We start from the raw sequence: 27,172 nt of genomic DNA, 5'->3' as shown, positions 1-27,172 counted from the left end.
AGTGTTTGCACTCCCAAATAGCTGCACAGAAATATACCTAGTTAGCCTAACTCTATCACCTGTATTTAATTTCTTGTCATTCATTATTAATTTCAAAGTCCATTACTTTGAGAGCACAAAGACTAAATATATCACGCTAAATCTCTGCAAACTGCTTTAGTACAAAGCACAATTACCAAACATGCAGAGAAAAATCTCAACCATGTTTTACTAACAGTTCTGCCTTAAAATTACAATACAGTATTTCTGGCTTTTGCTATTTTTCAAAATGTGTTGTCCCATTTTAAAAAAAGCCCAGTATTTCCAACAGTTAATGCCACCATATTTAACCAAGGATAAGCACGGCCCTCAATACCCAATACATAATTCTAGTCAAATATCCATCTTGCATTTTTTAGCCTTAAGCAGACTTTAGAAACTAATGCATTCTAACATGAGGGAAAAAAAGTCTCTCAGAACACATTATAGCAGCCAGGAAAGGAATGCCCTTTAGCTTGCTTGCTTATGAAGAACAGCAAACTAAATAATATTTTTGTAAAAAATAATGACGCATTTTAAGGTAAGTTCTTTAGAACATACCCTTTATAGATCAAAAACATGCAAAAATATATTCTTGCAAGAAAAAGTAACAGAACATACTTTGAACCTACCTTCACGGATTGTGAATTTGTACACAACAGTTTACGAATCACCAAAAGCAAAAAATCCATTTCTTCTGTACGTTCATGTACCTGGAAAACATTATCCACAATGTAATTTTCATTAATTCATACTCTTCTTTTTGACAATCTCTTCCTTTGCTACTCAATTTCATGCTTTATTTTCATAACTTGGAACAATACATTTTCATAGAAGAAAACACACCTTTTAAGACTATGCATATTACATTTTAAAATCCCAATACAGCTTTTCAAATTATTACAGTGCCCTTTCTGAAAATCATATGCCACTATTAAGTCATGAAATTTGCAGAATGACTAATGACAAAGATGATTAGGGGACTAGGGCATCTCTCACATGAGGAAAAGCTGAGAGATCTGGGTCTGTTTAGCCTGGAGAAGAGAAGACTGAGAGGGGATCTGATCAATACTTATAAATATCTAACAGGCAGGTGACAAGAGGATGGGGCCAGACTGTTTTCAGTGGTGCTCAGTAACAGGACAAGGGGCAACAGGCACAAACTGGAACACAGGAAGTTCCATCTGAACATGAGGAAAAAATTCTTTACTTTGAGGGTGACCAAGCACTGGAACAGGCTGCCCAGAGAGGTTGTGGAGTCTCCTTCTCTGGAGATATTCAAAACCTGCCTGGACATGATTCTGTGCAACCTGCTCTAGGTGATCCTGCTTTACCAGGGGGGTTGGACTAGATGATCTCTAGAGGTCCTTTCCAACTCCTTCCAATCTGTGAAACTGTGAATCTGTGTCTAGAAAACCAACTGTGAGCTCTAGCCACTAGTTCTACTAGAGTTGACAATAACAGCTGAAGTGATACCACAGATAGGTAATTGAATTGTACTGGTAAGACCACAAATGATCCAGACGTGGCCTAAGTCTGCTTGTCTAACAGCTAAGCAAACTGAATCAACTCCCTGTGTTCCCAATGGCTTCTAGCTACGACCAAAATACACAACTACTTTCTAAAACATCATTTTTCACCCAAGTCTTTATATATCCTAACATCTGACTTTTCTGGTTGCTCCTTGCAGTTCAGTAAATACTTCTCAACATTATTGATGATGATCATATCCCTTTCTTGAATTATTACAGTTTAAATATATTAAGTGCAGCAGCTTTTTCCAGAGCTTAACCTTCAAAGGTCAACATTCATCCCCTGTAAGGTAATTAGCATATTCTAACATAATATAAGATAAGATATATTTATATTCACTATTGCCCCATCACAAAAAAGATTTAGCTGAGGCAGTTTTCAGGCTAACAGTAAGCTCTTGCTGTGAAAAGTCATGATCTTCAGACTTAGGTTTGCTTAGTTATGTTCCTAAACACCTGCAGTACTCTAAGAGGGCTGAGACCTGCAATTAAGAATTAAGTGGAGAGTATCTGGTTTCTAAAATCATGAAATCATAGAATGGTTTGGGTTGGAAGGGACCTTTAAAGGTCATCAAGTCCAACCCCCCTGCAATGAGCAGGGACATCTTCAAAAAATATGGTTACTATTGGGTCAAGATCATAATCTGTGAAATAAACGTGGGAGAAAAAAGCAGCATATGAGCAACAGGAAGCACTGGAACTTCGGCTGGAGAAGCAAAACCACATACAGTCTTGGAAGCTAGGAGCTGCTGAAAGAAGTGATATAATCTGAAATCACCAGTTCGAATTACAGCACCAAAGCAAACAATATTTTTCAAGCCTCTGTATAAATCTGTTCTCCTGTATAAGGGGCCAGAAAACTGTACTCATTAATTTTCATACCTAATAAAGGAATGACCTAACATTTCTCTAGATAAGCAGCTTCAACTATTAAACTCTTGCATCTTACATCTAATCTACATTTCTTTATCTTAGGCTTAAAAGTGTTAAGGTTTGCAAGACACTGATAATATATTAGAGTGGTCTCAAATCTTTTCCATAAAGACAACTGGTACAATTCTTTAGGATTCGGGGGGTTTTATTATTTTTCTCTGTCCTTAAGTTCTTCATACAAAAGTGTAACTATTTGCTTAATCTTTTCCAGTTTTCCAATGTGCCATCTCAAGTGCAGTCACGACAGCCTTATTCTGTAATGGGCTAATGGTATACCAAGTACTGTCTCCCTGCTCCTCAAATGTCTAAGAATCAAAGTCATTCTCAGCTACAACATCGTAACGGAATAAAAATGAAAACCAGCCTAAAAAAGTCCTCTTCTGTGCCGCTACATGCCAAGATTTAGTCATACACCTTACATGTGATTTACATTCATGGTTTGTGAAAGCACAGTTTCACATGTGATGATATTTAACAGTCAAACACTGTTTACCTCAGGAAAATAAGCACAGAAACACATAAAACCATACAAATTTCAAGAAATCCTACAAGCATATTTTCTGTAGCTTTTTAGTGAAGTGACTGCGATAATGATGATTCCCCATGAGTGGGCTGTAGATCCAGTCAGAAGACAGAATTTTCAGAGGGTTATTTCATTTTTCAGGACATCTGTAAAGAGTAGAGACTCTTTTTTAAGGGCAGTAATTGCCAAGAGAGTAAAAACTAGCTGCCTCCTCCTCACAGACCTAGCCAGAAACGTTCTTGGAATGCAGGCAGTGGATTTCAGAAAACATTTCAAGGCTTTCATATCAAAAGCTAAGCACACCCAAACATCGCCCTCACACTCTCAGTTCTAAACTTCATTGCCCAAAGGAACACTGAGTCAAGCCCATTTAAAGAAGCGTTAGCTGGGACAACTTACACAAAGCATCTTTACAAGTAGATGTCTGCATTTTTCTTTCTCTAGCATGGTAAGAGAGACAAAAAAGAAGAAGAATTTCTTAATATGAAATTTAAATTTATTTCCACCAACTTACTTCATCAATGAAAATGTGTGTGAATTCAGCTAGGCTTTTGGCACAAACTACTTTCTGAAGAAGAACTCCAGTTGTCATGTACAGCAACCTTGTCTCCTTTGTGGAAACGTTCTCTAAACTTACCTAACACAATATAAAAAAAATATAGATGTGAACAGATAGTTAATGTGTTTACAGGAATTACACATCTAAAAGAACTAAAAAATGAAATATAGTGTAAACCCATGAGAATTATTCATTCAAACTTTAAAAACGCATTTGTACAGAGGCTCTTATAAGCCCAGAATCAGTTAACTCAAGAAGCAAATACTTTCTTTCTGATAAATTAAAAAACCCAGAAGTTTATAAAATAAAGGATCAAAATTTCTTGCTGGGGACTATAGCCTCAGAAGAATTCTTTGGAGGTTTTTAAAGGTACACACATGGATCTTTCCACTACAAGAAAAAGATTTTGCCAAAAGATAATTTGCTCACTGGACAGGAGAAAAGGAAAAAGAGGTGTAAGACCAGGAAACTTATTCTTGAGAGGAAAGTTCTACCACCCTATGTTAAACAACGGATTTACGATTTCTAAAATACACCTGTAACTTTAGCTATCTCAAGTGCTGCCTACCCAGGCAGGTACGCAGAGCCGTGACCATCTTTTCACTTTCCACTTTTAAAACAGCCTAGAGCAGTCAAGTCTACACTCAAATGCTCTTCTATTTCCATTTCTGCTCAGTTCATGCAAGTACTTGTAAAACAAGCACAGTACATCCACATACACTGTCCTGACAACAGTTTGGAAGCACACCACCGTTTAACATCTTTAAGACTCATTACTCTAATGAATCAAGTTTGCAATTTTATGACTATTTAATTCAAGGTATCAAGTCATATAAAACACTTTGTTTAGATACTACTTTGTAAAAAAACAACATATATAACCCACAGTAATTCTACAAAGCAGTAACTGGAGGTTATTAAGATTGGCTTAGTTAAGATTTGAGATAATGTCAGATCATAATTCCCACATAGTTATCTAGAATGTTCACCTCTCAAAACTGAAACGTCTTTAGTAAGTGATTTACCATAAAGAGTATTTTTACTTCATCTTCCAACCCACCTGTGGAAAAATTAAACTTGGAGAGTAGTGTTAAGAAAAAAAAAGGCAAAAATAATTTTTCCTACTACAGCACTTGTTGTAGATATATCAAAAGAAACTTCTAAGATTTGATACTTAGAGAACAGTATTCAGTAGGGACAACAATAAAGATGCTTTTGATGCAAAAATGAAGCTGATGTATCTGTGTAGCCCTGTAATACAGTATCGCTATTACTAGTAACAGGCTGTAAGCTTTCATAGAATCATAGAATGGTTTGGGTTGGAAGGCACCTTAAAGATCATCTAGTTCCAACCCCCCTGCCATGGGCAGGGACACCCTCCACTAGACCACATTGCCCAAAGCCCCATCCAACCTGGTCTTAAACACTTCCAGGGACAGGGCATCCACAACCTCTCTGGGCAACCTGTTCCAGTGCCTCACCACTCTCACAGGAAAGAATTTCTTCTTAACATCTAATCTAAATCGACCCTCCTTCAGCTTAAACCCATTACCCCTTGTCCTGTCACTACACTCCCTCATAAACAGTCCCTCACCATCTTTCCTGTAGGCCCCCTTCAGAAACTGGTAAGCCGCAATTAGATCTACCTGCAGCCGCCTTTTCTCCAGGCTGAACAATCCCAACTCTCTCAGCCTGTCTTCATAGGAGAGGTGCTCCAGCCCTCTGATCAGCTTCGTGGCCTCCTCCGGACTCGCTCCAACAGCTCAATGTCTCTCCTGTACTGGGGCCCCCAGAGCTGGATGCAGTACTCCAGGTGGGGGTCTCACAAGAGCGGAGTAGAGGGGCAGAATCACCTCCCTCGACCTGCTGGTCACGCTTCTTTTGATGCAGCCCAGGACACGGTTGGCTTTCTGGGCTGCAAGCACACACTGCCAGCTCATGTTGAGCTTCCCATCAATCAATACCCCCAAGTCCTTCTCCTCGGGGCTGCTTTCAATCCATTCCTCACCCAGCCTATAGTCGTGCTTGGGATTGCCCAGACCCACGTGCAGGACCTTGCACTTGGCCTTGTTGAACTTCATGCGGTTCGCACGGGCCCACCTCTCAAGCCTGTCAAGGTCCCTGTGGATGGCATCCCTCCCCTCCAGCGTGTCGACCACACCACACAGCTTGGTGTTGTCGGCAAACTTGCTGAGGGTGCACTCGATCCCACTGTCCATGTCACCAACAAAGATGTTGAACAGTGCCGGTCCCAGTACCGACCCCGGAGGAACGCCACTCATTCCTGTTCTCCAATTGCGCATTGAGCCGTTGACCACAACACTTTGAGTGTGACCATCCAGCCAATTCCTTATCCACCAAGTGGTCCATCCATCAAATCCATGTCTCTCCAATTTAGACACAAGGATGTCGTGTGGGACAGTGTCAAATGCTTTGCGCAAGTCCAGGTAGATGATGTCAGTTGCCCTTCCCTTGTCCACCAATGCTGTAACCCCATCGTAGAAGGCCACCAAGTTTGTCAGGCACGATTTGCCCTTAGTGAAGCCATGCTGGCTGTCACCAATCACCTCCTTATTTTCCACATGCCTCAGCATAGTTTCCAGGAGGCTCTGCTCCGTGATCTTGCTGGGCACAGAGGTGAGACTGACCAGCCTGTAGTTCCCTGGGTCTTCCTTTTTACCCTTCTTAAAAATGGGGGTTATGTTTCCCTTTTTCCAGTCAATGGGAACTTCACCGGACTGCCAGGACTTCTCAATTATGATAGCGAGTGGCCTGGCCACTTCATCCGCCAGTTCCCTCAGGACCTGCGGATGCACCTCATCAGGTCCCATGGCCTTGTGCACCTTCAGGTTCCTTAGATATTCTCGAACCTGATCTTCTCCTACAGTGGGTGGTTCTTCATTCTCCCAGTCCCTGCCTTCTGTGACCTGGGCAGTGTGGCTCAAGCATTTGCCAGTGAAGACTGAGGCAAAAAAAGTCATTGAGTACCTCAGCCTTCTCCATATCCTGGGTAACCAGGTCGCCCATTTCATTCCAGAGGGGACCCCCATTTTCCCTCGTCCTCTTTTTATGACTAACATGCCTATAGAAGCTTTTCTTGTTGCCCTTGACATCCATGGCCAGATTAATTTCTGTCAGGGCTTTGGCTTTCCTAACCTGATCCCCTGGCTGCTTGGACAGTTTCTCTGTATTCCTCCCAGGCTACCTGCCCTTGCTTCCACCCTCTGTAGGCTTCCTTTTTGCGTCTGACTTTGCCCAGGAGCTCCTTGTTCAGCCATGCATTCCTCCTGGTGTTTTTGCTCGACTTCCTCTTTGTTGGGATGCATCACTCCTGAGCTTGGAGGAGGTGACCCTTGAATATTAGCCAGCTTTCTTGGGCCCCTCTTCCTTCCAGGGCTTTGTCGCATGGTATTCTACCAAGCAGATCCCTGAAGAGGCCAGAGTCCGCTCTCCTGGAGTCCAGGGTAGTGAGCTTGCTGTGTGCTCTCCTCACTGCCCTAAGGATCTTGAACTCCACCATTTCGTGGTCACTGCAGCCAAGGCTGCCCTTGAGCTTCACATCCCCTACCAGGCCGCTCCTTATTGGTGAGAACAAGGTCCAGCATGGCACCTCTCCTCGTGGGCTCCTCTATCACTTGGAGGAGAAATTTGTCATCGACACATTCCAGGAACTTCCTGGATTGCTTGCGCTCTACTGCGTTGTCCCTCCAGCAGATATCGGGGTGGCTGAAGTCCCCCATAAGGACCAGGGCTTGTGAACATGAGGCTGCTCCCATCTGCCTATAGAGGGCATCATTTTCTTTGTACTGAGTCTGCAAGGCCTCAGGACTAAGGCATGTCAGGCCTGCTCTCTCCGAACTTTTCTTGATCTGCTTCTATCTTTACTTTACTTGGTCTAGCTGTGACAGCAATTTAGTATAGTGTAGAGATACACAGGCCTGGTACAGTAGCAGAGACAGTGGGAAGTGGAGACAGGATATGGAACAGAAGAAAGCAGACGGGATAACAGATGAGGGAGACACTTGGCACTGTAGACCCCATGCTATAAACAACTGTGCAATGGTCAGTTAAAAATAAAAACCCCTCAGACCTGGAACTGGACAAAATTGGTTTTATGGGTAACAAAGAGAAAGCATCCAACATACATAAATGGCATGATATGTAGTACATTTGGATGCGCCCTGGAGCTGCAGACCAATGAAGAAAAAGAAAGATGTAAACGCATGTTAACAAACAAATAAATGTGACCCTAAGTGGAAGAAAGAAAGGAAGAATCAACAAGAAAAAGAATGGAGAGGAAGAAGAAACCAACACATACTGCTCCCAGCAAAGGACTCCAGAAGCAGAAAACTGTCCATAAACATCCTCCCACCACCAACCCCAGTGTGAACCCAGTGGCCTTAGGCCCCAGAGAAGCCAGTCCAGAGACAGCTATTGTCAAATGACCAGTGAAACAATGATCACAGCAGTTTATTGCGGTTACTGGACAAAGAGCTGATTACTGCACCAGTATGTGTCAAAAGATCAAAGCGGCATCAAGTTTATAAAATGGAGGGATCGAACTCAGTTTGAAGCTGAGTTTGACAAAACAAAAAGATTTAAGAGGAAAAACTAGCTCAAGTTTTTCACATATTAAGAAGAAATGACAGGACATTCAGGTAATACTCTGACCATAAACCCATGAAAGTTTTGACATAGCTGACAGCTAAGTGTAATAAAGTCAAACAAATCAAGTATGTTAACTCAGTAGTTTAAAGGGAAAGTGACAGAATACAGTTCTGCAACAATTTCAATTATTAGTAATATAGATGTGTCCAATTATCAGAATGAAGACACTTAAATATTTCTGTTGGAGTCTCCCTAGCATTTATAGTTGTTCAACTTCAAAACCTTAAACACTTAATTATGAACATTTAACAGGAGACAGGAGAAACCTGCAAATCCACTTTAAAAGCAGATTCTCTAACATTTCTTCAGTATGCTAGACATGCTGAAAATTAATCAAGAAGGAAGATACATTACTTTTTAATGTATTTTTAAACACAATTTGAAATTTTCTTATACCTGGTATCCTACAAATCCACCTAGTGTCCACGATCGTTCCTTGCTAATCCACCTGGCAATGCTGCTGGCACCAATTTTCCGAGGCTGGGTAACAGCAATGTTGCAGTAGATAGATTGCTGAATGCAATAATCCAAAATATACTGTGGAATCTGTGTACTCTTACCACTGCCAGTTGCTCCTTGTACAATCACAACTGAATTGCTTTCTATCAGAGACACTATCTGAAACAGTTTTTCAAGAAAACTCGTAAGTCTACAAAACAACTCAAAACAGATTTCAGAAAGATTTGAAGTATCAATAGCTTCCAGGCCACACATCAAATCTCTGTAAAACATTGTGCTGTATTTTCTATCATCTCCTAGGCATCTGTAGTTAACTGAACTCCTAAAACCCATTAGAACAACACAGAAAAGAACATGGGCAGGCACTTGGTTATATTTTTTACATAAATATCTATAAACAGAAAGTATAACAGCAATATTTCTTCCTCTAAGAATTTTTAGACAATGGTTTTGCACAATGAACAAAGGTTTTGTATAATGCTTGAAACAGGAACAGAAGTTTCCTTCTGAAAAACAAAACAAACCACAAAAACCAACAACTAAGCGAAACATGATTTTCAGCTTTATTCCATATTGAGAGAAAATATAATGAAATTACCTCTTCCCTGTGTTTGGCTATAGGCATATCCACACATTTATGGTTAGTTATTGGTATAGAAGTCAAATCACTTGATTCACACTGAGACAATGAAGTATCTAGGCATAAAAATAATCAAGAGTAAGTTATTTCAATAGAGAAAGGGAAAGACCAGCAGGAGAATATGATCATAGCATTTGGAAACCTAACTTCTACCAAATTTGAATCACACACTTACGAGTATTAATTCAATTAATACTTTTTAATATAATAGATAGAAGAGATATTCTGGGTTTATGCAATTGCTGTTTTACTGCTGGCAGCTCTGAAAGCCATTACTTCTGCTTATAAGCCACCGTCAGTGTCAAGGATGTATACAATTCTGTAATTCTATATGCTTTTCTCCTAATTAAAAAAAAAGTATTTTTGCACAGTTTGCATTACAACTGCCAAATCTACCTCTGTTCCCAAGAACCTTTTTGACAATACTGAAAAAATATACCTTATTCATATATCCACGTGTTGTCTCCCTTGAAGCCTATTGGATCCACAGTACAAAATAACCCATACTTTTGTATCAAAGACCACTATATTTCTACCACTTGGCATTTAAAACATGTCTGGTAAGTATCACGATGATCTTTCAATGTAATAATAGTACATTCTACAGGACAAAAACCTTAGAGTGCTACCATGAATTTCTGCTGAGCAGAAATTCTGCTGTCAGTTTGACCATGAAAACAAAAAAATGACTGAGCAGGTGTGGAGGCGGTGAACGTAGAAGGAGAAAATCAGGACAAGACTTTGGTACCGACAATTTTGCAAGTTACAATTAAACAATTTGGCTAAAACACCCCACTATACTGAAATCAGAACTGGAAATGCTTTCTATTTCAAATGGGTTTCACCAGGTACTATGGTGACATTTACTTACTTATTTGCATGCAAATTCTAAAAACCTTAAGAAATACATACAGTATTGGGAAAGAAATCTAGTGTTCTTTTTACAAAGGAAATATTTACTGTAAAATAAAGGCTATAAACTAAATAATAGACTACACAATGTAGTTTCCTTTCTTCGGAAGGGTTACTAACAACCTCACACAGCAGTGATGCAGAAGCAGGCAGAACAACTTCTTCTGTCTCTGTACCATACCTGAATGTGCTCCAACCCCCTAAATTGTCTTCCAAGCGTCAAGGAATACAAAATGAGCTATTCCCACATTAAAACAAACCCCTAAAAGCTGGAGACTTCATTAAGACAGCTTCATAAAGCACTTTAAAAAAGAGACTTCTGAAGCCACTCTCCAACAAGAAAGGTTCTTTACCTAGATTCTGTGTAATGCAACAGTTACAGGTGATCACTGAACAGTGATTTACTTAGCACTACTAAACCCATATAAAACAGAACTTAATATCAGCATCTCTGGAAAATATTAACTGTCCTCTTTAAAATACTTTTGGCCAAGTTTCTAAATATATTTCCCAGGAAAATTCACATATAGCATTCTGTCACAGCAACACTGTACAAGGTCTGACTGGCTTCCCTCTGGCACAAACATGTCACTACCGAGACATCAGTAACTCTGCGTGGTTTGACCAACGCTGGAAGCAATCTCAAGCTGCTTGGGAAAAGATCCCAGTGTCAGCATATTCCTGCTAAAGCAACACAGCCTTCCTACCTCCATCAGGTTTTTCATGTAACAGTTGCAATTTTGAAAAATGTGTTAGAAGTATACAACAGGAGATAGCAGCAGTTCTATAACAGTGCTTATAAAAAAAGAAGGGAGGGACCAAAAAGTTAAGTGGTAGGATTTACATTGTAAGCTTCTCTAACTCAGTGAAAACCCAGTGTATTTATAAAAAATCATTAACCTAAAATTCAATTAAGAATTTTATTTTAAAAATACAAAGGAACAAACCAGAAACAAATAGAGCCAACACTATTCATATACCTGCTGAAGAATCAGACCAATTTAATCGGTTTCATGCATTTTTTTTTTCACTGACGAAACATAACTTTTTTTATATTGCTTTTTATATGACAGTTCTATGACAGCAATATCTTACCTTCTCCTAAGCACAGAATTTTGGAAAAAAATTCTACCAAAAGTAAATGGTGATCCAATGTTAGCCACCATTAATATGCAGAGTTTGAGAACTGGCAGCCATATAACCATGTAGTAGATGCTGCAATATTAAAAACTGTATGGTTTGTTTTCTTCTCTTTAAGACACATATTCTGTGCTTAAACTGAAAGAAACATTCTTGAGTTTGCCTGGGGAACTAATACCATGACAACTGTGAGACCTTTTATCTAGAGCAGACAGTACAACTTCAGATGAATGCTGATGTGACCCAAGCAGCCATCAAGAGGCCCACACTAACAAACTGAGGATTCAAACTTTTTCTGAAATCCAAGATGCTCATTAGTGAAAAAACAAAACTGGGATTAGGAACTTGGGTAACCATCTTAGAAGACATTCAACTTTCACTTTTTTTTTTAAATTGTTTTCAACAATGAAGACTCGCTGCAGAATAGAAATACTTGAATATACACCACTATGAAAGGTCCAAGGTTATTCTACTCGCTTAAATAACCATTAAACCATGGACTCTATACCACAGTGTAATTACCTTCAACTGTTTTTTGTTTGGTTTTGGGGGTCTTCTACATCTATATGTAATAAATTCCAAAACGAACTGACCTTTAGAAAGACAGATCACTTCTGCAAATAGAGGCATCTACAGATTAAAGGAGCTATAGGTGTACAGACTTATCAGCAAGAAAGGCATAAAGTTTCACTTTTTCAACTGCTTTAACTTTCTGGAAAACATCATTAAGACAGTGACAACAAACTCAGCCGGTGCACACCTCTAAGACATCATGCTCAAACACGCACCTTGAATTCTGACATATAGAGAATGCAGGACACTTCCAACCTGAAAATAGAGTCTAATAAATCCCCAGAAGAGATCCATTTAATGATGTGAAAATAACGAAAACAGAAAAGGCAAATAACCTGTCATCCACAAGGCTGCATGAAAACAATGATATAAGCATCCTTTAAAAGAAAAAAAAAAATCATTAAGGAATTCATTAAGGGTTTTAGAAGCTTTCTTAAGAGTAAAACTCTTAGTGCACACATTTTAGAACACCCAGATTTGAGGCCGGGGCGGGGGGGAAATCTGTTTTCCATAGGATGCTTAAAGTAGGCAAGTATACACATAGCTCTGGAAGGTTTCCCTCTGCACAACATCCTGTGACCTTACTGAATGAAAAGTGTCTGTAATGACTCTGAAACACCCAGTACCAATTGTGAAACTAGCCCAACAGGCTAGGGAAGAACTGCTCATGCTCTACTTGTTTTGGCTAACAGTTGTGACAAAGTGTTTTCTTCTGGTTTTATTTAATCACTTCAACTTCCTTTTCACAGCAGTATCATTTCTACCATGTTCTGCAGAAGCCAGAACTTTTAAGTGCAGTTCCCTAATGATCTCAGTTTTCTCGACAAAGAAGCAGGTTAGGCATTTATATTTGTCCTCTCAGTATAAAAACATACGCTCTTGTGGAAAGCACAAAAGTTAATCTCAACAGAACTTCATAAAACACCAAGGTACAAGCAAACACCACAACAGTTTCAGCAACTCTGCAAGATTTAAAATAGGCTGTCAATTTATACAGAAGGTATCATCTACAGTCTGAACAGCAATTCAAAAAGAAAGAAGCCACAGAAGGGGTACCAACTCTGAAACCTTCAGGGCAAATCAGCTTCTCATTTCCATGTTGTGCTGCTTATTTGTTGACTACATTTGCACTCAACATAGCTAGAGTGGTAGGGTAGAGAGGGTAGAGGATAGATAAATCCTTGATCATTTATGACAATTTTTCATGTTCTTAAATAGAACATGCAACTCCAGATTGATATAGCTGATAGTTACACGTGGGTCTTGGAGCTCTTGAAATCCGCATGATTAACTCGTTACCATTTGAGAACAGCAGTCTCATTAACGACATACACATTTATAATCCATAAAATTAACATTACAAATCTCATGCTCACTCACTGAGCTTATTAGATTCAGGAATATTATGTTAGCATATGTCTCTAAGTCAAAGTCGATAGCAATAAGAACCAGAATTTTCTCAAGTTTTTGTGTAATTCTACACTTAAGTGGGATTTGGCAGCTTGGTCTCAGAACGCTGCAGGAATCTCCCAGTCTGCTCAGAGTGCCCCCCACTGGATGGCATCAGCTGGGAGCAGAGCGCTGACCGGAGGATGCAGCAGCAGCACCCCATGGAACAGCTCCTGAAGCAACTGAGACTCCAGACAAGGACACAGACACAAAGAGTAGGAAGGGCAGGGGGAAAGGGATAGAGTAAAACATCTAATAGATTAGTAAGAGAGTATGCATATGCTAATATGTTAGTAATTTTTTAAGGTTGTTTGCTAGCTAGATGCTGTTTAAGTAAGTTACAACTGGAAGGTAAGAATAAGTATTAGAAGGTATAATTTTCAAGAATAAACATTTTAGGGCAGACCAAGAAAAAAATATGTATTTATAAAATAAGCACCAGGATGACTATGTAGAAATATTTCCTAACAAGTCAAAGGTATAACCCTGTTTCTTTTACAGGAGGAACACTGCTAGCATTAGATCCATTCAAAATTAAGCAGGCCACCAGTGCTGCTAAATTAAGTTGCTAGCCTACCTTAGGCAGAGTTCTGATTTAATAGCTGAAGGACATTAAATTTTACAGTATTTCCTTGAATTAATCAAAACCACAATACTTTTAAAGAAACATCTAAGGAACTTATGCTTAGTCAGCTACTCATTGCTGTCCTTCCTTCACTAGTAAAGCACATGAAAAACTAGGGAACACCAAATTCCTGAACCACAACATTTGAAGCTTCTTCCAGTCCCTTTATTCCCCCATTTTCACTTTTCAATACCTCCTCCTCTACCACAAATTTTGTGTAATGTCAAGTGAACAAGAGACGGTATTTTGTGGTTAGGACCAATGGTCAGATGCGCTGCACATGCTGGACAGGTGAAGTGCACCCACTGCCTCTCAGCTGATGACAGACCAAACAAATGGCTTCATCACCTACCTGAGTTCCAGAGGTCATATAATTTGCCAAAGCATTGAAGGACAGTAATTTCTAGAAAATTTCTTAATTTATCTAATTTTGATGTATCAGCAAAGGGATGCAAAAAGTATTACATGCAGAACAGACAAAACACAATGTCCTTTTCTTGGGAAATCAGGTACATTAACAAATTTAGAAATTAAGAAGCACAGAAAGAGTTTGAAGCTGAGCTGTCCTGACAAGTGAGTCAGCCTCACACTGCTTTTACCAGAGGTCCTAGGAAAGAAGTGCAATCAAATTTCTCTCTAAAGGCAGTTCAAAGCAACAATCGAGTATACACAGAAATAACATGGATAAAAAAGGGGAAAACAGACTAAAGACATGAATCCAATGAATGTCATCTTTTCCTTGCAAATATATTTCAATCATTTATCTACATTTATGAATGCAATAAACCAGATGTACGCACATATATCTATGCAATAGCATTATACATTCTGGTTTCCAGAAAATAAGGTGCTTACTTTTTAATACCATGCCTTATACAAAACAAATGCACATACAGCACTAAAGAAACAAGAAATACACAGTAAGGTTTCATAGTTTTGTTTAGAGAAGGAGATGGGAGGAAAGACCGCAGGGAGGAAAAGGACAGCTATATCTGAGTTTGTAATAGGAACCAAATATATACATTTTTTTACCTGGTTTATAGACAAGCTGATCATTTTCAACTATATCTAGCTCTTGTGCCTCTGCTTGTCTGTATTTTTCAGCATATTCAGTGCCAACACTCTCTGTGATAGGCTGCCTGAAAAGGAAAGAAATTACAAATCAATAAATGCTTCCTAATCTAATAATCATGGATATCTCTGGGAATAAGAGCATTATGCAGTAAGTTCAGAGTCTCCACGTCATGCAGGAACTACTTCAATGAACAAACTTCAGAAATAAATTTTGTCTCTGCAGTTAGATGCTAGCCTGAGGAAAGTGCCACATTAAATCTTTCTGTTTAGATTTTAAAAAAATTGATCTCCCAAAATATCATCCTTTAAGTTTTTAATACCAAGGAATTTCTCTCCTAATGAAAGTCCATGAATTCTTCTGAACGAAGATGAAATAGCTCTATTTCACCAATTCTTGACACAGTACAATTAAGAAAATACATGTAATTCTTGTGTGATTCTCTGGAGGCAGGGGAAGTAGACTGGAGTAAACACAATCATCTCACCGCTTTAAGGAAAGAAGTTTTCTCTTTAAGTCAAGAAATGATGGTGACCAGGGGAAAAAAAAAAAATAAAACAATCACCTGATCAGTGAATTTTATGGAAATTTATTACACACAAGACAAAGTCTATCCGTGACATAAATAGAATGAAATGGGATTAAAAAAAATTCTCTTCTACATAAACAGTATGAAAAAAAACCCATGGATTTCACTAGAGAATAAAGTGGCCAAGTAGCATATATACAATTATTGTATGATTACTAAATCATAAATTAACTCGAATGTATAAGTTTTGGACACATGAAAAGCTCCCTCTTTTTGCCTTTTTTTTTTTTTTTAAACCAAAATACAAACTAGAAGTCCAAACTATGGGTTTGCACTTTAATTTAAGCTCTGGAACCAGTACAAGCTTTAGCAAAACTGTTACTCAGTAGCTATGTCTTTGAGACGTTTTATAAAAGGATATTGCTGAACTATCTATTCCTTGACTCAAATAATAAGCAACACTGACTCCAAAAACAATTAAGCTGAAAACAAGAAGATATTTTTAATATCGCACTGTATCATACAGTTCTCATTATAGAGTAATTCACAGTATCTTGATGCCACAGAGTACCCACCTTCTCTAATAAGGCAAAACCTGTGCCAGCTCGGCTCTGCTACAGACTACTCATTCAGATCAGTCATTATTTCCTCCTACAGTAAACACCCAGTATTTATCACCTACTGCTGTCAACAAAACAAGAAATGGCTCCTTATCCTATTTTAGCAATATTTTAGGTATAGAGCTAAGGCAATTTTTCCCTGGGTCTCAAGTATCTCTTAATGCAGGATTCAACAGGATTGCACACATCTGCACGTGTGAGCAACAGCTGCCTACTTCTAGCAAGCAAACTACATCACTTTCATCACTTGGAGCCTTCTGAAACAGCTGGGAAAGGGAACACTCAACGATAAGCCTGAATCCAAGGTACAATTTGGAAAAGTTCATGCACATCATGTCAGACTGCTTAAGTACGTTATTCCACTGAACGTATATTAAACACAAAACTCAAAAACATGATGAAGGTATCGAAATCAGCCATTCAGTAGTTGAACATAATGAAGCTTGGCTGCACAATCTCAATTTGGCAGCACTGTATGCATACACTATACAGGTTTTAGTGATACAACCAATTATTTTTCATTTCCGTTAAGACCGCAGCCTCACCGAGTGCACGGACACACATCATCTGACAACAAAACCTGGTTATGCAGTAAATACAACTTGTTCTTCAGTCCTCCACAAGAAAAAGAACCTGTCTGATTAAGACAGTGAATGCTGTCAGGGAGGAGCAGGTATTACTAGACTGTCAGACCCCTGAGCAATAGCAAGCAAATCACTTCAACAAAAATTTTCCACTAAGGGGTAGGGGCTAGGGGTGAGAAAGGTAGGACCGTTTTCTTCATTTGCTGTAAAGACTTTGCAGGAGCATCAGTATTTAAGCAGCAGCTGAAGTCAGCTATGAAACACTTTTATATAATATTGGATATATTTGACTAAATGCTCCTGGAGATGGAGTATTAAGCATTTCAAAATGGGCTCACAGAAGTATGTATGTGCTTTTGACCTTTGCCTGTACAGTTCTAGGAAAATGAGGACAGTATGACCTCAGTGATTTGTGAGAATACATTAATTCTTATTGCTTGGATATCTGGATATTTTCTTTCAGAAATTAGGTTTTCTGTTTTCAGAAAACAGCATGCAGTAAATAAACCTCAGGCTACACAATGAATAAAGAAAATATTTAATAGCCAGTCATTAAGAATGAACATTGCTCACTCGATGCACTGAATCACACTACAGTCTTGGGGAAAAATCACATGCAATTGAAGATTGCACATGGGCATATGAAATGAACAAACAACCTTCATTACATCATTTCTCAGTGTTTTAATGCTGAACTTTGCAGCCTTAATAAAATTAAAAGCTTAAAAAAAAATGTTTGGGGTTTTGGTTTTTGGGGGGTTTTTTTTAGCAAAATGGAAAAAAATCATTATGAAGACCTCTGGCGGTCTCCTAACTCATCAGAATGATACAATCCTTTCAAGTAATCATTAAGCTGGAGGTATCATCCTATATATACCTGGACAAACAGAAAGGAACATTTTTCTAATGAGTTTCAACAAACTTTTGCTGACAGCAGAGGAAAGATAAGATTCAGAAAATTTAAATCCATTCCAAGCTAGGAAAGGACACCACTAATGAAGTGACTTTTCTGGATTCTACTTATGAAGCACGTGTCTGTCTGATACAGTTCTCTCTTTGCCATTTCTATTCCCTCTGACACAGTAAACCCCCACATTTCAGTACACCTGCCCTGTCACAGCATATATTCCTTAGGCTTTCCAGATTCCAGCCTTGGTGCTCACCTACTTTTAGACTCCTCAGGGTCTTTTGAAACCCCAAATACATTACATCAGCAGAAACAACAACTTTTCAGCTGCACATATGAAACATTCAGAATTTTACCAAATTAAGAGGCAGTAAAAAGCATTTTTGTGACTCTAACACAATTACTGAAAATGTAAAGTCATCAGTTTAAGGATGAGCAGGAGACTTCAGGTATTCTGGTTTTTTTCTTCCTTCACTGTCATTTAGAAAAGAAGGTAAGAGTTTGATCTTATTCCAATCAAGGGCACATTTCATCCTCAAAAGCAGCCAGATTTCTGTGATGGAACCTGCAAACATATGACATTATGTCCACCCCAAGTGGACAGAGGCAAACAAAATTATAAAGCTCTGAGAACACGATCAATCAGTACTGTCATTCAAGAACAAGTAACTCCTGGTATGCCCTAGCATCTGTAAAACATAGCACGTCAGCTACCTATGAAGGTGTACGCATCTCAAGACCTATTTTGGAAAATACTCTCAGAAGTAGCAGGCGTAGGAACTTTGAGCCTGACAAGCAGTGGCCAGTAGGATGCTTTCTATGCAGGCAAAAAGGTAGTACACATCTCTTTTTGGAAGAGAATTAACACTGTTTCTTATGAGATAACAGTATATTTTCCTTATTCCTTACAATGAGGTTAAACTACTGCAACATTTTTCTGAAGTGTGACTGATCTTGGTACATATAACTACTTAACCTACTTTTGAGCATATGATTGGGACACAATCTTTTAAAATATTTCTTATTTGGGTTTAAAGGAAAATTAATTGTCATAAACATAAAATTAAATACAGCTGCCACTTCAAGGAAATTACTAGAAGGGAAACACAGTTTAACACCAGAAATTGTTGACACATCCAATTGTAAATGCTCTCAAAGACACTGAGGGTGCCTTTCTTTAAATAAATTCAGCTAGAGAAAGGTCTTCCTTTTCTTCAAGCTATAGAATGACCTCTAGTAAGTCAACAAGGCCATCATAACAGAGTACACTTGGTAAATTTTTGTATTTGAGCATTTGAAATATTAACCAAAGTATTTTTGCATACACTTAGTTATGAAAAATAGAATCAATTGCCCAATCTCAACCATAACTGTGACAGGTTACTTGGCTCTTTTCAGTGACATATACGACAATGCCAATACATACACTGGGCACAATTAATGTCTCTAGAAGCGATGCTTACGAAAAGGCTTATTAAATAAACAGTCTTATTCCCTGAAAAAGATAACACTGCTTTATGCAGCAAACCTGACAGCATAAAGAAAACATTCAAGTATGTAATGACATTCCAAGGATTAAGATGCTTGCTTACTGAATTTCAGATAATTTTCTAATAACTATTTAATTTTGGGGTAGAAGCTCCTATTCAAGGCCATATAACTTCAAGAACATGTCCATCTTAGGGACAAACAACTGAAAAATCAAAGTGTTCTAGGGCTGTGTTTTTAAAAATTCTTATAGCCGTACTGTTTGCTTATTTATGTTCTGCCTCATTTGACACAAAAAAATTCCTGTTCACATGGGACTGGGAGTTGAACATAAAACTAGTGTCACTCATTTCACAGATCACAAGAGAAGGACTTCCCTAAGTCATGGCTTCTATCGCACACACAAACTGTCCACCTACTTAGAGATCTTTGGCACAGAATCACTTGAAAAACCATTTAGCCTTATAGCATACAGAGCAATATTTTGCTGTACAATTTTAGTATGATATATACAGTAGACTGTTTCAAAGCCTCTTTTCTGAAACTAAAATAATGTGACACTTTACATAACTGAACATTTGCCATGACAGCAAATAACCTTCCACTGGGTTTACTGAAGGACATACTAAAAATTACTTTCCTTTTAACTGGCAGTTGGCATTCCATACTTTTAGAAGACTGGTCTTACCTGCAGAAATACACTAACTTTAAAGAACTAACATACTGTCATTCAAAAACCATAATGTTTCAGTCACAAAAATAGAAGATTATTAATAGAATTCAGAATAAGTGAAATCTACTAAACATTAAAATACAGATTTTACAAAGTGACTTACAGATTATTTTAAGAATCTAAGAAACGGTGAGGTGCGTGCTTTTTTGCACTCAAGAGAGGTGTTCTAAAAAGGTAATTACCTAGATTTAGTGATAATGTCTTCATATATAGGCATCTTAAAGGCTGATACTGCTCTTCCTCACAGCAGTTATTCAGAGCTCCTGTTTTAAAATCTTAACTAGCTGGGGAGAGGGAACACACTAAAACCACTTTGCAAAATCCTGAAGAACTCAAATGCAAATGTTTGGATTTGGATAGACAATGTAAACTCAAAATCTCAGCAATATTTCCTCCATGTCAAACTAACAGCACTGTAAGGCCTTACATGTTCTACCTCACCCGCAGTTAAAATCCAAGGAAAACAACAACCACAAATACCAGGATGAAACAGCCCAAATCCCCAAATTTACCACCTACTGCTCTGGGATTTCATGACAGTAGGGTGTGCTGGGTTTGCGTGGCAAGGTTTTGGTAGCGGGGGGACTACAGGGGTAGCTTCTGTGAGAAGCTGCTAGAAGCCTCCCCTGTGTCTGATAGAGCCAATGCCAGCTGGCTCCAAGACAGACCCGCCGCTGGCCAAGGCCAAGCCAATCAGCGCCTCTGTGACAACATATTTAAGAAGGGAAAAAAACCAAGCTAGAGAGCTTTTGCAGCCGGAGAGAGGAGTGAGAAGATGTAAGAAAACTCTGCAGACACCCAGGCCAGTGCACATGGAGGGGGAGGAGGTGCTCCAGGTGCCGGAGCAGAGATCCCCCTGCAGCCCGTGGCAAAGACCATGGTGAAGCAGGCTGTCCCCCTGCAGCCCATGGAGGAAGGATGAGGGGGTGTAGAGATTCCACCTGCAGCCCATGGAGGACCCCACGCCGGAGCAGGTGGAGGCACCTGAAGGAGGCTGCGGCCCGTGGGAAGCCCACGCTGGAGCAAGTTCCTGGCAGGACCGGTGGACCCGTGAAGAGGGGAGCCCACGCCAGGGCAGGTTTGCTGGCAGGACTTGTGACCTCGTGGGGGATCCCACACTGGAGCAGTCTGCTCCTGAAGGTCTGCACCCCGTGAGAGGGACTCCATGCTGGAGCAGGGGAACGATGAGAGGAGTCCTCCCCCTGAGGATGAAGAAGCGGCAGAAACAACATGTGATGAACTGACCGTAACCCCCACTCCCCGTCCCCCTGTGCCGCTGAGGGGGGGAAGGTTGAAGCCAGGAGTGAAGTTGAGCCACCCCTGAGGGGTGGGGGGAGGTGTTTTAAGAGTCAATTTTATTTTCTCATTCCTCTACTCTGTTTTGCCTAGTAATAAATTAGATGAATTCCCTCTCTAAGTTCGGTCTGTTTTACTCGTGACGATAATTAGTGAGTGATCTCTCCCTGTCCTTATCTCGACCTACAAGCATTTCGTTATGCTTTTTCTCCCCTGTTTAGTGAATGAGGGGAGTGAGAGAGCGGCTCTGGTGGGCACCTGGCCTCCAGCCAGGGTCAACCTACCACATAGGGACAGTGGGATGAACTGCTGGGCTTCAAAGAACTGGACTCTTCTTGGAGATGAGCTGTTGATGAGCTCCTTTTTCTACAGCCATAGCCCAAACAGGGATGTCTGCAAGAAGGCAGCTACTACCTGTGGCAGATAGTGACAAGCCACACAGCAACTACCTCTCTACCACACATGAAACAATTTTGTAAATTAATATTGTTATAATTAGTTATGAATTAAAGTTAGATGGGTGTTCATACTTATTAACTTAAACCAAAAGCACAGTTCCTCTATCAAGCATTGTTTCTGATCCTTTAGCAACATTCACAAAGCATCTACAATCCTTAAAACTTCATCCTTTCCCTGTAACCACAAAGGCAAGAAACTTGGCCAAATAGCAAACAAAAAAAAAAACCTAAAACAAACCACCAACCAAAAAACCCCAACCCCATAACAAGAAAATTAAACCAAAAGCATTTATTATTAACTTGGTAAAATCCAGTTTAAACAAATCTCTAAATAAGGTACAATGCAAGTAATAGACTGCACTGAATTGAAAAAGCCTGTGAAGACTAGTTTCAAATGCAAGATCCCCTCAATTTCAAACTGACGCCTGCAACTCCCCTGCCTATTAGTGAAGTGTCACCAGCACCAGAGACATTAACACTACAGACAGTCCAACTGGAAGAAATCAGCTTCAAACATGTCCTGATTTTATTCATCACAGCAACAGGAGTACAATGATAGCTTATACAACTTTCTGTCAGTTAACACTGTTAAAAGGAAATTATTACTATTGTTAGCTGTCACAGCAAAGGACCAAACAAGGAGTCTTACCAAGAGGCCTCGTGAAGGCTCATGGCAAGTTTTGTTCATGGTTGTTAAAAAAGCAAAAGCAGTAGTGAAACGCCGTCTGAAGCGATCAGAGGAGGTAGACTCACCATCTGTCTGCAGCCCGAAACAGCTACAGCAAGTTGTTCTGTCAAATCAAAAGAAAACACACACTGCAAAGTTGATCTATAAATCCAAAGAGTGGGGCTGTGTTTATAAATGGAAGCAAGCCATCTGACCTGCTAGTTATGGATGGCTATAAAAATGAAATCTCGCTTTTCTCAGACGACTGGTAGCATCAGTAACCTTTCTACGTAACTATGTTCTGGGCCTGGTTGGGATAGAGTTTATTTTCTTCGCAGCAGCTCTATGACACTGTGGTTTAGATTTGCGACCAAAACAACACTCTTAACACATGAATGCTTTACTTATTGCTGAGCAGTGTTTGCACAGCATCAAGGCCTCCTCCCTTTCTAACACTGCCTGCACACACACACACACACCCCGCCCAGCAAATAGAATGGGGGATGCACAAGAGGTGACACAACCAGGCAGATAACCCCAACTAACCAAAGAGATATTCCATGCCGTATAACTTCATGCTCAGCAATAAAAAGGGAAAAAAGAGGGGTTTCAGGTAGATTTGTCATGTATTGCTTGGGAACTGGATAGGCATCGGTCTAACCATGGGAGATAGTGTATGACTGCCTTTGCATCACTTGTTTTCTTTCTCTCTTCTTCCACTTCTTCACTTACTAAACAGCTTTTATCTCGACCCCAAGGTTTTTTTTGCCTTTACTCTTCCATTTCTCTTCCCCATCCCACTAGGGGTGAGCGGGGAGTAAGTGAGGGGCTGTGTGGTGTTTAGCTGCCTACCAGGCTTAACCCACCACAATAAAGTATCAGCCCTTCAGACAAAATCTGAGGCAGCAAACCATAGTATGTGACTATTAGCCACAGATGCTAACAAAGAAACATGGAACATACACCACTACACCAATATGTTTATGAATCTCATTCATAAAGAGAGATATACTTCTTGCCTCTTTCAACTGCAAGAGTAAGTAACATCTCAGATGGTACAGATGCCACAAAATCTTCCAAAGTAAAGAATAAGAAGCTTTCCCTCCACCTGTTCTCACCATTTGTCATCTTGTTGCTCATATCAGTGCAATATTTGGTTAAATGGAAGTGGTTTTGAAAGGTTTGTTTCATTTTTACCTACAATCACTTCAGTGAGGCAGTTCAAAAGCACAACCCCATGGCAAAACAAAACAGGAGAGTTAACTGCTGTGCAGCACCAACAACTTCCCAAACTGGCTGTCAAAAAAAAAAAGTGTTGTCCAACAGAACACTTAATCGGCAAAAATAAGTATTGACTTTGTAGTTCTTGCAGATAGGTATAGTAGTAGCTCCAGGTTTAACTAGACTGCTTCTTTACTATAGGACCTGGTTGCCAGTTTAGGAAGTTCCTTTGCATATGTGAAGTTAAGACACATATGTAAAGACTAAAGTCTTCTTGCTGTACTTGGAGCTGACTTGGATTTGCAGCTTTTTTCTCCCAGAATACAGTTACAGAACAATACTTGTTCTCAAGAAAACACTACACTGGAAAAACAGCTGATCCCTAGAGAACTTTTATTCTTCATGAGAATTTCAGATTTTTGCAAGAAGTCGTCTGTTTCAAGAATATGCCTTCTGGATTACAGCAAATTATTTATTAGTGTTGAAAGGTCATAATCAGACGCTAAACCTTAATTAACCACACATCATGCAAATATCCATTTCCTGGGCTAGAGAGATTATCTCACTTCGATTTTTTTTTTTCCCCAAAAGCTTTCGAGAGATTTCAGAAAGCATCAGACAAGATAAAATAAACATCTTCCATCACCTCTTTTTAGCTAAGAAATACTACCTTGCCATAAACAGTCCTGTCTTCTAAAGAGCTGATATTAAGGTTAGTTATGATGATTTTCAAGTAAGAATCAACTTTTCTCTAATGCTACTGTGTATGCTAGAGGAAGCTTCCTATAAACATCCACAAAAATATCTGTAATTCTTCAAGTACTCCTTAGAGTTATGCTTTGTCATTGTATCAACAAAGCTAAAATCCAGGTATATTCAGCACCCTCAGAACACACATCCGACCTTGACTCATTGTTTCCCTGTGTGATAAGTTTCAACTATTTAGATCCGTATGTTGTCTGTTGTACTTAGATCACAAGTGTAGGTAAATATTCTTACTCTGTAGTTGTACTACGCCTTCAACATAGAGTCGAGGGCTCCTAGTTAGTAACATACAAAGCTGTAAAAGTATTGACAAGGAGAGATTCAGAGGTTTTAACTCTGAAGAACTATAAAAGCTAGCCATACTTCTATTTAAGTGAATGCTAACTCTTTGCAGCCTCACACCAGTTATTTGATTTCAGAATATCTTAACCATCAAGTTCCCCCTCACAATTGTGATGTCAAACAAAGAGGTAAAAGAGGAATTCCTAGAACAGATGAGACATTTTGAGTACCAGACATTTTCACATTAAAGATTAGAGCCATGAACTGGACTTCCACACCTTCACACCAAGCCACACACGTGGCTGAACAAAACCACTTTGAAAACGAGGATTCTCACAGCACATATCAGGTTTAGATGCATCTCTCCAGTAAAAACATACCCAGAATGTAACTGCCACTATAGATGCAGCGCTGTCTTAGGAATTCTTTAAAGATCACATGTACTAATACGACACCAGATTGACACTCCTTTCCCCCTGGGTCACCTAAGAACTAGTAACAGACTCCCTAAATATGCCTCCTACTAACCACAATGAATCAAGCAGTAAATGGAATGGCACCTCATATTTAATTTATTTTAAGGGTGAAAGTAAATAATAGAATAAATAGAGCACATGGCCCCAGTAGGAACTGTTCTGCTGCATGCACCAGGGCACACTCATTACTCTGACTGGTGATCCATAGAGTCAGTCATTACGAAGATCACCTTCTAAATCAGAGGCTGTGTCTATGTCTACTGAAGCCAGTAGGGAAAAAACCCCACACCTTTCCATATTAATCCATTCTAGAATAATTTCATGTAAGTTACGCTTACTTTGTGTACTCATGTAACTATGGGAATGTAACTTAAGCTACCTCAATGATTCCTTACTTCTGTATTTGTAAGCCAAATGTCATGAAACCAGCACAGCTAAAAGCCATGGGGAAACCACATATATCCACCATAATCCATAAGAAATCCTCACCACAACAAAGCACAATCACTATTGCAGAGGTGTATTTAGATTGTTCCATCACTTCACATGTGGTTGCCTTCACTCACCTGTATTGACACAGAAGTTTAACAACCTCTGCCATGCAAACCTCTTTTAGATTGCCTAGCTCTACTCAACCACTCTTAAGGTGAAGCATTTATTCTTTATGTGGTCTGAAGGCACAGGAGACAAGTCAATACAGGTAGCTGCATAGCCATGTAATCAGAGCTTCTCCACAGGCAACCATTTCTACTGTTATTTTAGAAAAAGGCTTCTGAGAAGTACGTAAGTATTTAACTTATATAGCTAGAGTAACCTGCAGTGGCAACCATACACACAGTGCAATACAATCATTTAGTTATTGCTTATGGAATTGCTAGAAAAAGTATTTTGTACTCTCTTGAGAAAGAGGAAATACGAGATGTTCCTTTTTTCTCCTCCCCTCATCTAACATCACAAGCCAGGTCACACAGTTTCCTAGCCAACTGCCTAAGTGAGAAACATCTTTGTAAACTCGTAGAATTGACAACTGGTTCAAAAAGTAAGAACTGTTTGATGTGAACCTTCCATTTACTTGAGATTGAGTGGAGAATAACGAGTATAGGAGAAACAGGAAGACATTGACACTTTGGAATACTCTTTTTTGGTACCAAGAAGTCCACAGGGGAAAAAAAAAAAAGTCTAGTACATAGTTCTGTGCAGAGCCATTGTAAGATAGAAAGAACTTTCCTGCACAGGGATGCAGGAAAGAGATCCCATTTTATCCATTGGCTGCCACTCTTATTTCTTTATTTAACCAATCAATTTTCAACTAGCATGTGCTCTTGAAAGGCTATTGTTCTTGGAACAAGGCTCTTTGCTGATGAATGTGGACCTGCCATAGCAAGAAAGGAAATATCACTAAAACTGTCTGAATTGATTTATGAAAGGAAATCTGCACTTTGGCTCCAGCAAGTTTTACTGCTCCCTCAGTTCAATTTGAGAACAGCATCAGAAAACAAGACTAAAATATGCTACAGAAAAAGGAATCATTATCTTCAGAGAGAGCATAAGAAATGCTTATGTGAAAAGACACTCTTTCTGATTTATCTACATAAGAGGAGATATCATTCACTGCAGTTCAAAGAAAATTATTGTTATAGAAACAACAGATGCTTTCGGAATTCATTACATTCCTTGCCAGGAAAACAAAGCAAAAGAAGGAAGTTGAAGGAAAGTTTAAAAGAGTTCAAAGAATCTTCATTTTATATTATACACACAGACAATTATGGTTAATTTACAGGGAAAAAATAATCAAAACAACTGCTCTGCCGCAGTGGCAGAATAAATTATGGCTTATTAAAAAAGACAAAAATCACTCATCGTTATACAACTAACGTTATGGTCTCACCCAAGTATTATAATGTGGTTTAGTCACTAATATCAACAAAGAAAAAAAACAGAAAAGGGAAATTAAAACTCTAAAAATATTGGTTTGGTATGCTACAGTAAGAAAGCAAAAGTGCTAGGACTGAAACTTTTAGAAAATTTACAGAAGCAATGAGA

At 39.2% G+C, this 27,172-nt stretch overlaps 1 protein-coding gene across 1 annotated transcript in view; it reads right to left on the bottom strand.

Moving 5' to 3' along the window:
- TDRD9 (tudor domain containing 9) overlaps nucleotides 1–27,172 on the bottom strand; it is a 93,055-nt gene that overhangs the window by 54,743 nt on the left and 11,140 nt on the right. Inside the window, exons 2-6 of the mRNA XM_054828796.1 lie at nucleotides 15,064–15,170; nucleotides 9,291–9,388; nucleotides 8,630–8,851; nucleotides 3,521–3,643; nucleotides 651–731 (exon numbers count right to left, since the gene is read on the bottom strand). Of these exons, the coding sequence (XP_054684771.1) occupies nucleotides 651–731; nucleotides 3,521–3,643; nucleotides 8,630–8,851; nucleotides 9,291–9,388; nucleotides 15,064–15,170 (631 nt within the window). The remainder of the gene's footprint in view (nucleotides 1–650; nucleotides 732–3,520; nucleotides 3,644–8,629; nucleotides 8,852–9,290; nucleotides 9,389–15,063; nucleotides 15,171–27,172) is intronic.

This window comes from Grus americana, chromosome 5 (assembly GCF_028858705.1).
Source record: "Grus americana isolate bGruAme1 chromosome 5, bGruAme1.mat, whole genome shotgun sequence".
Taxonomy (NCBI): domain Eukaryota; kingdom Metazoa; phylum Chordata; class Aves; order Gruiformes; family Gruidae; genus Grus; species Grus americana.
Note: the sequence above shows the minus strand (reverse complement) of the source record. Positions and strands in the feature narration are given on the sequence as shown.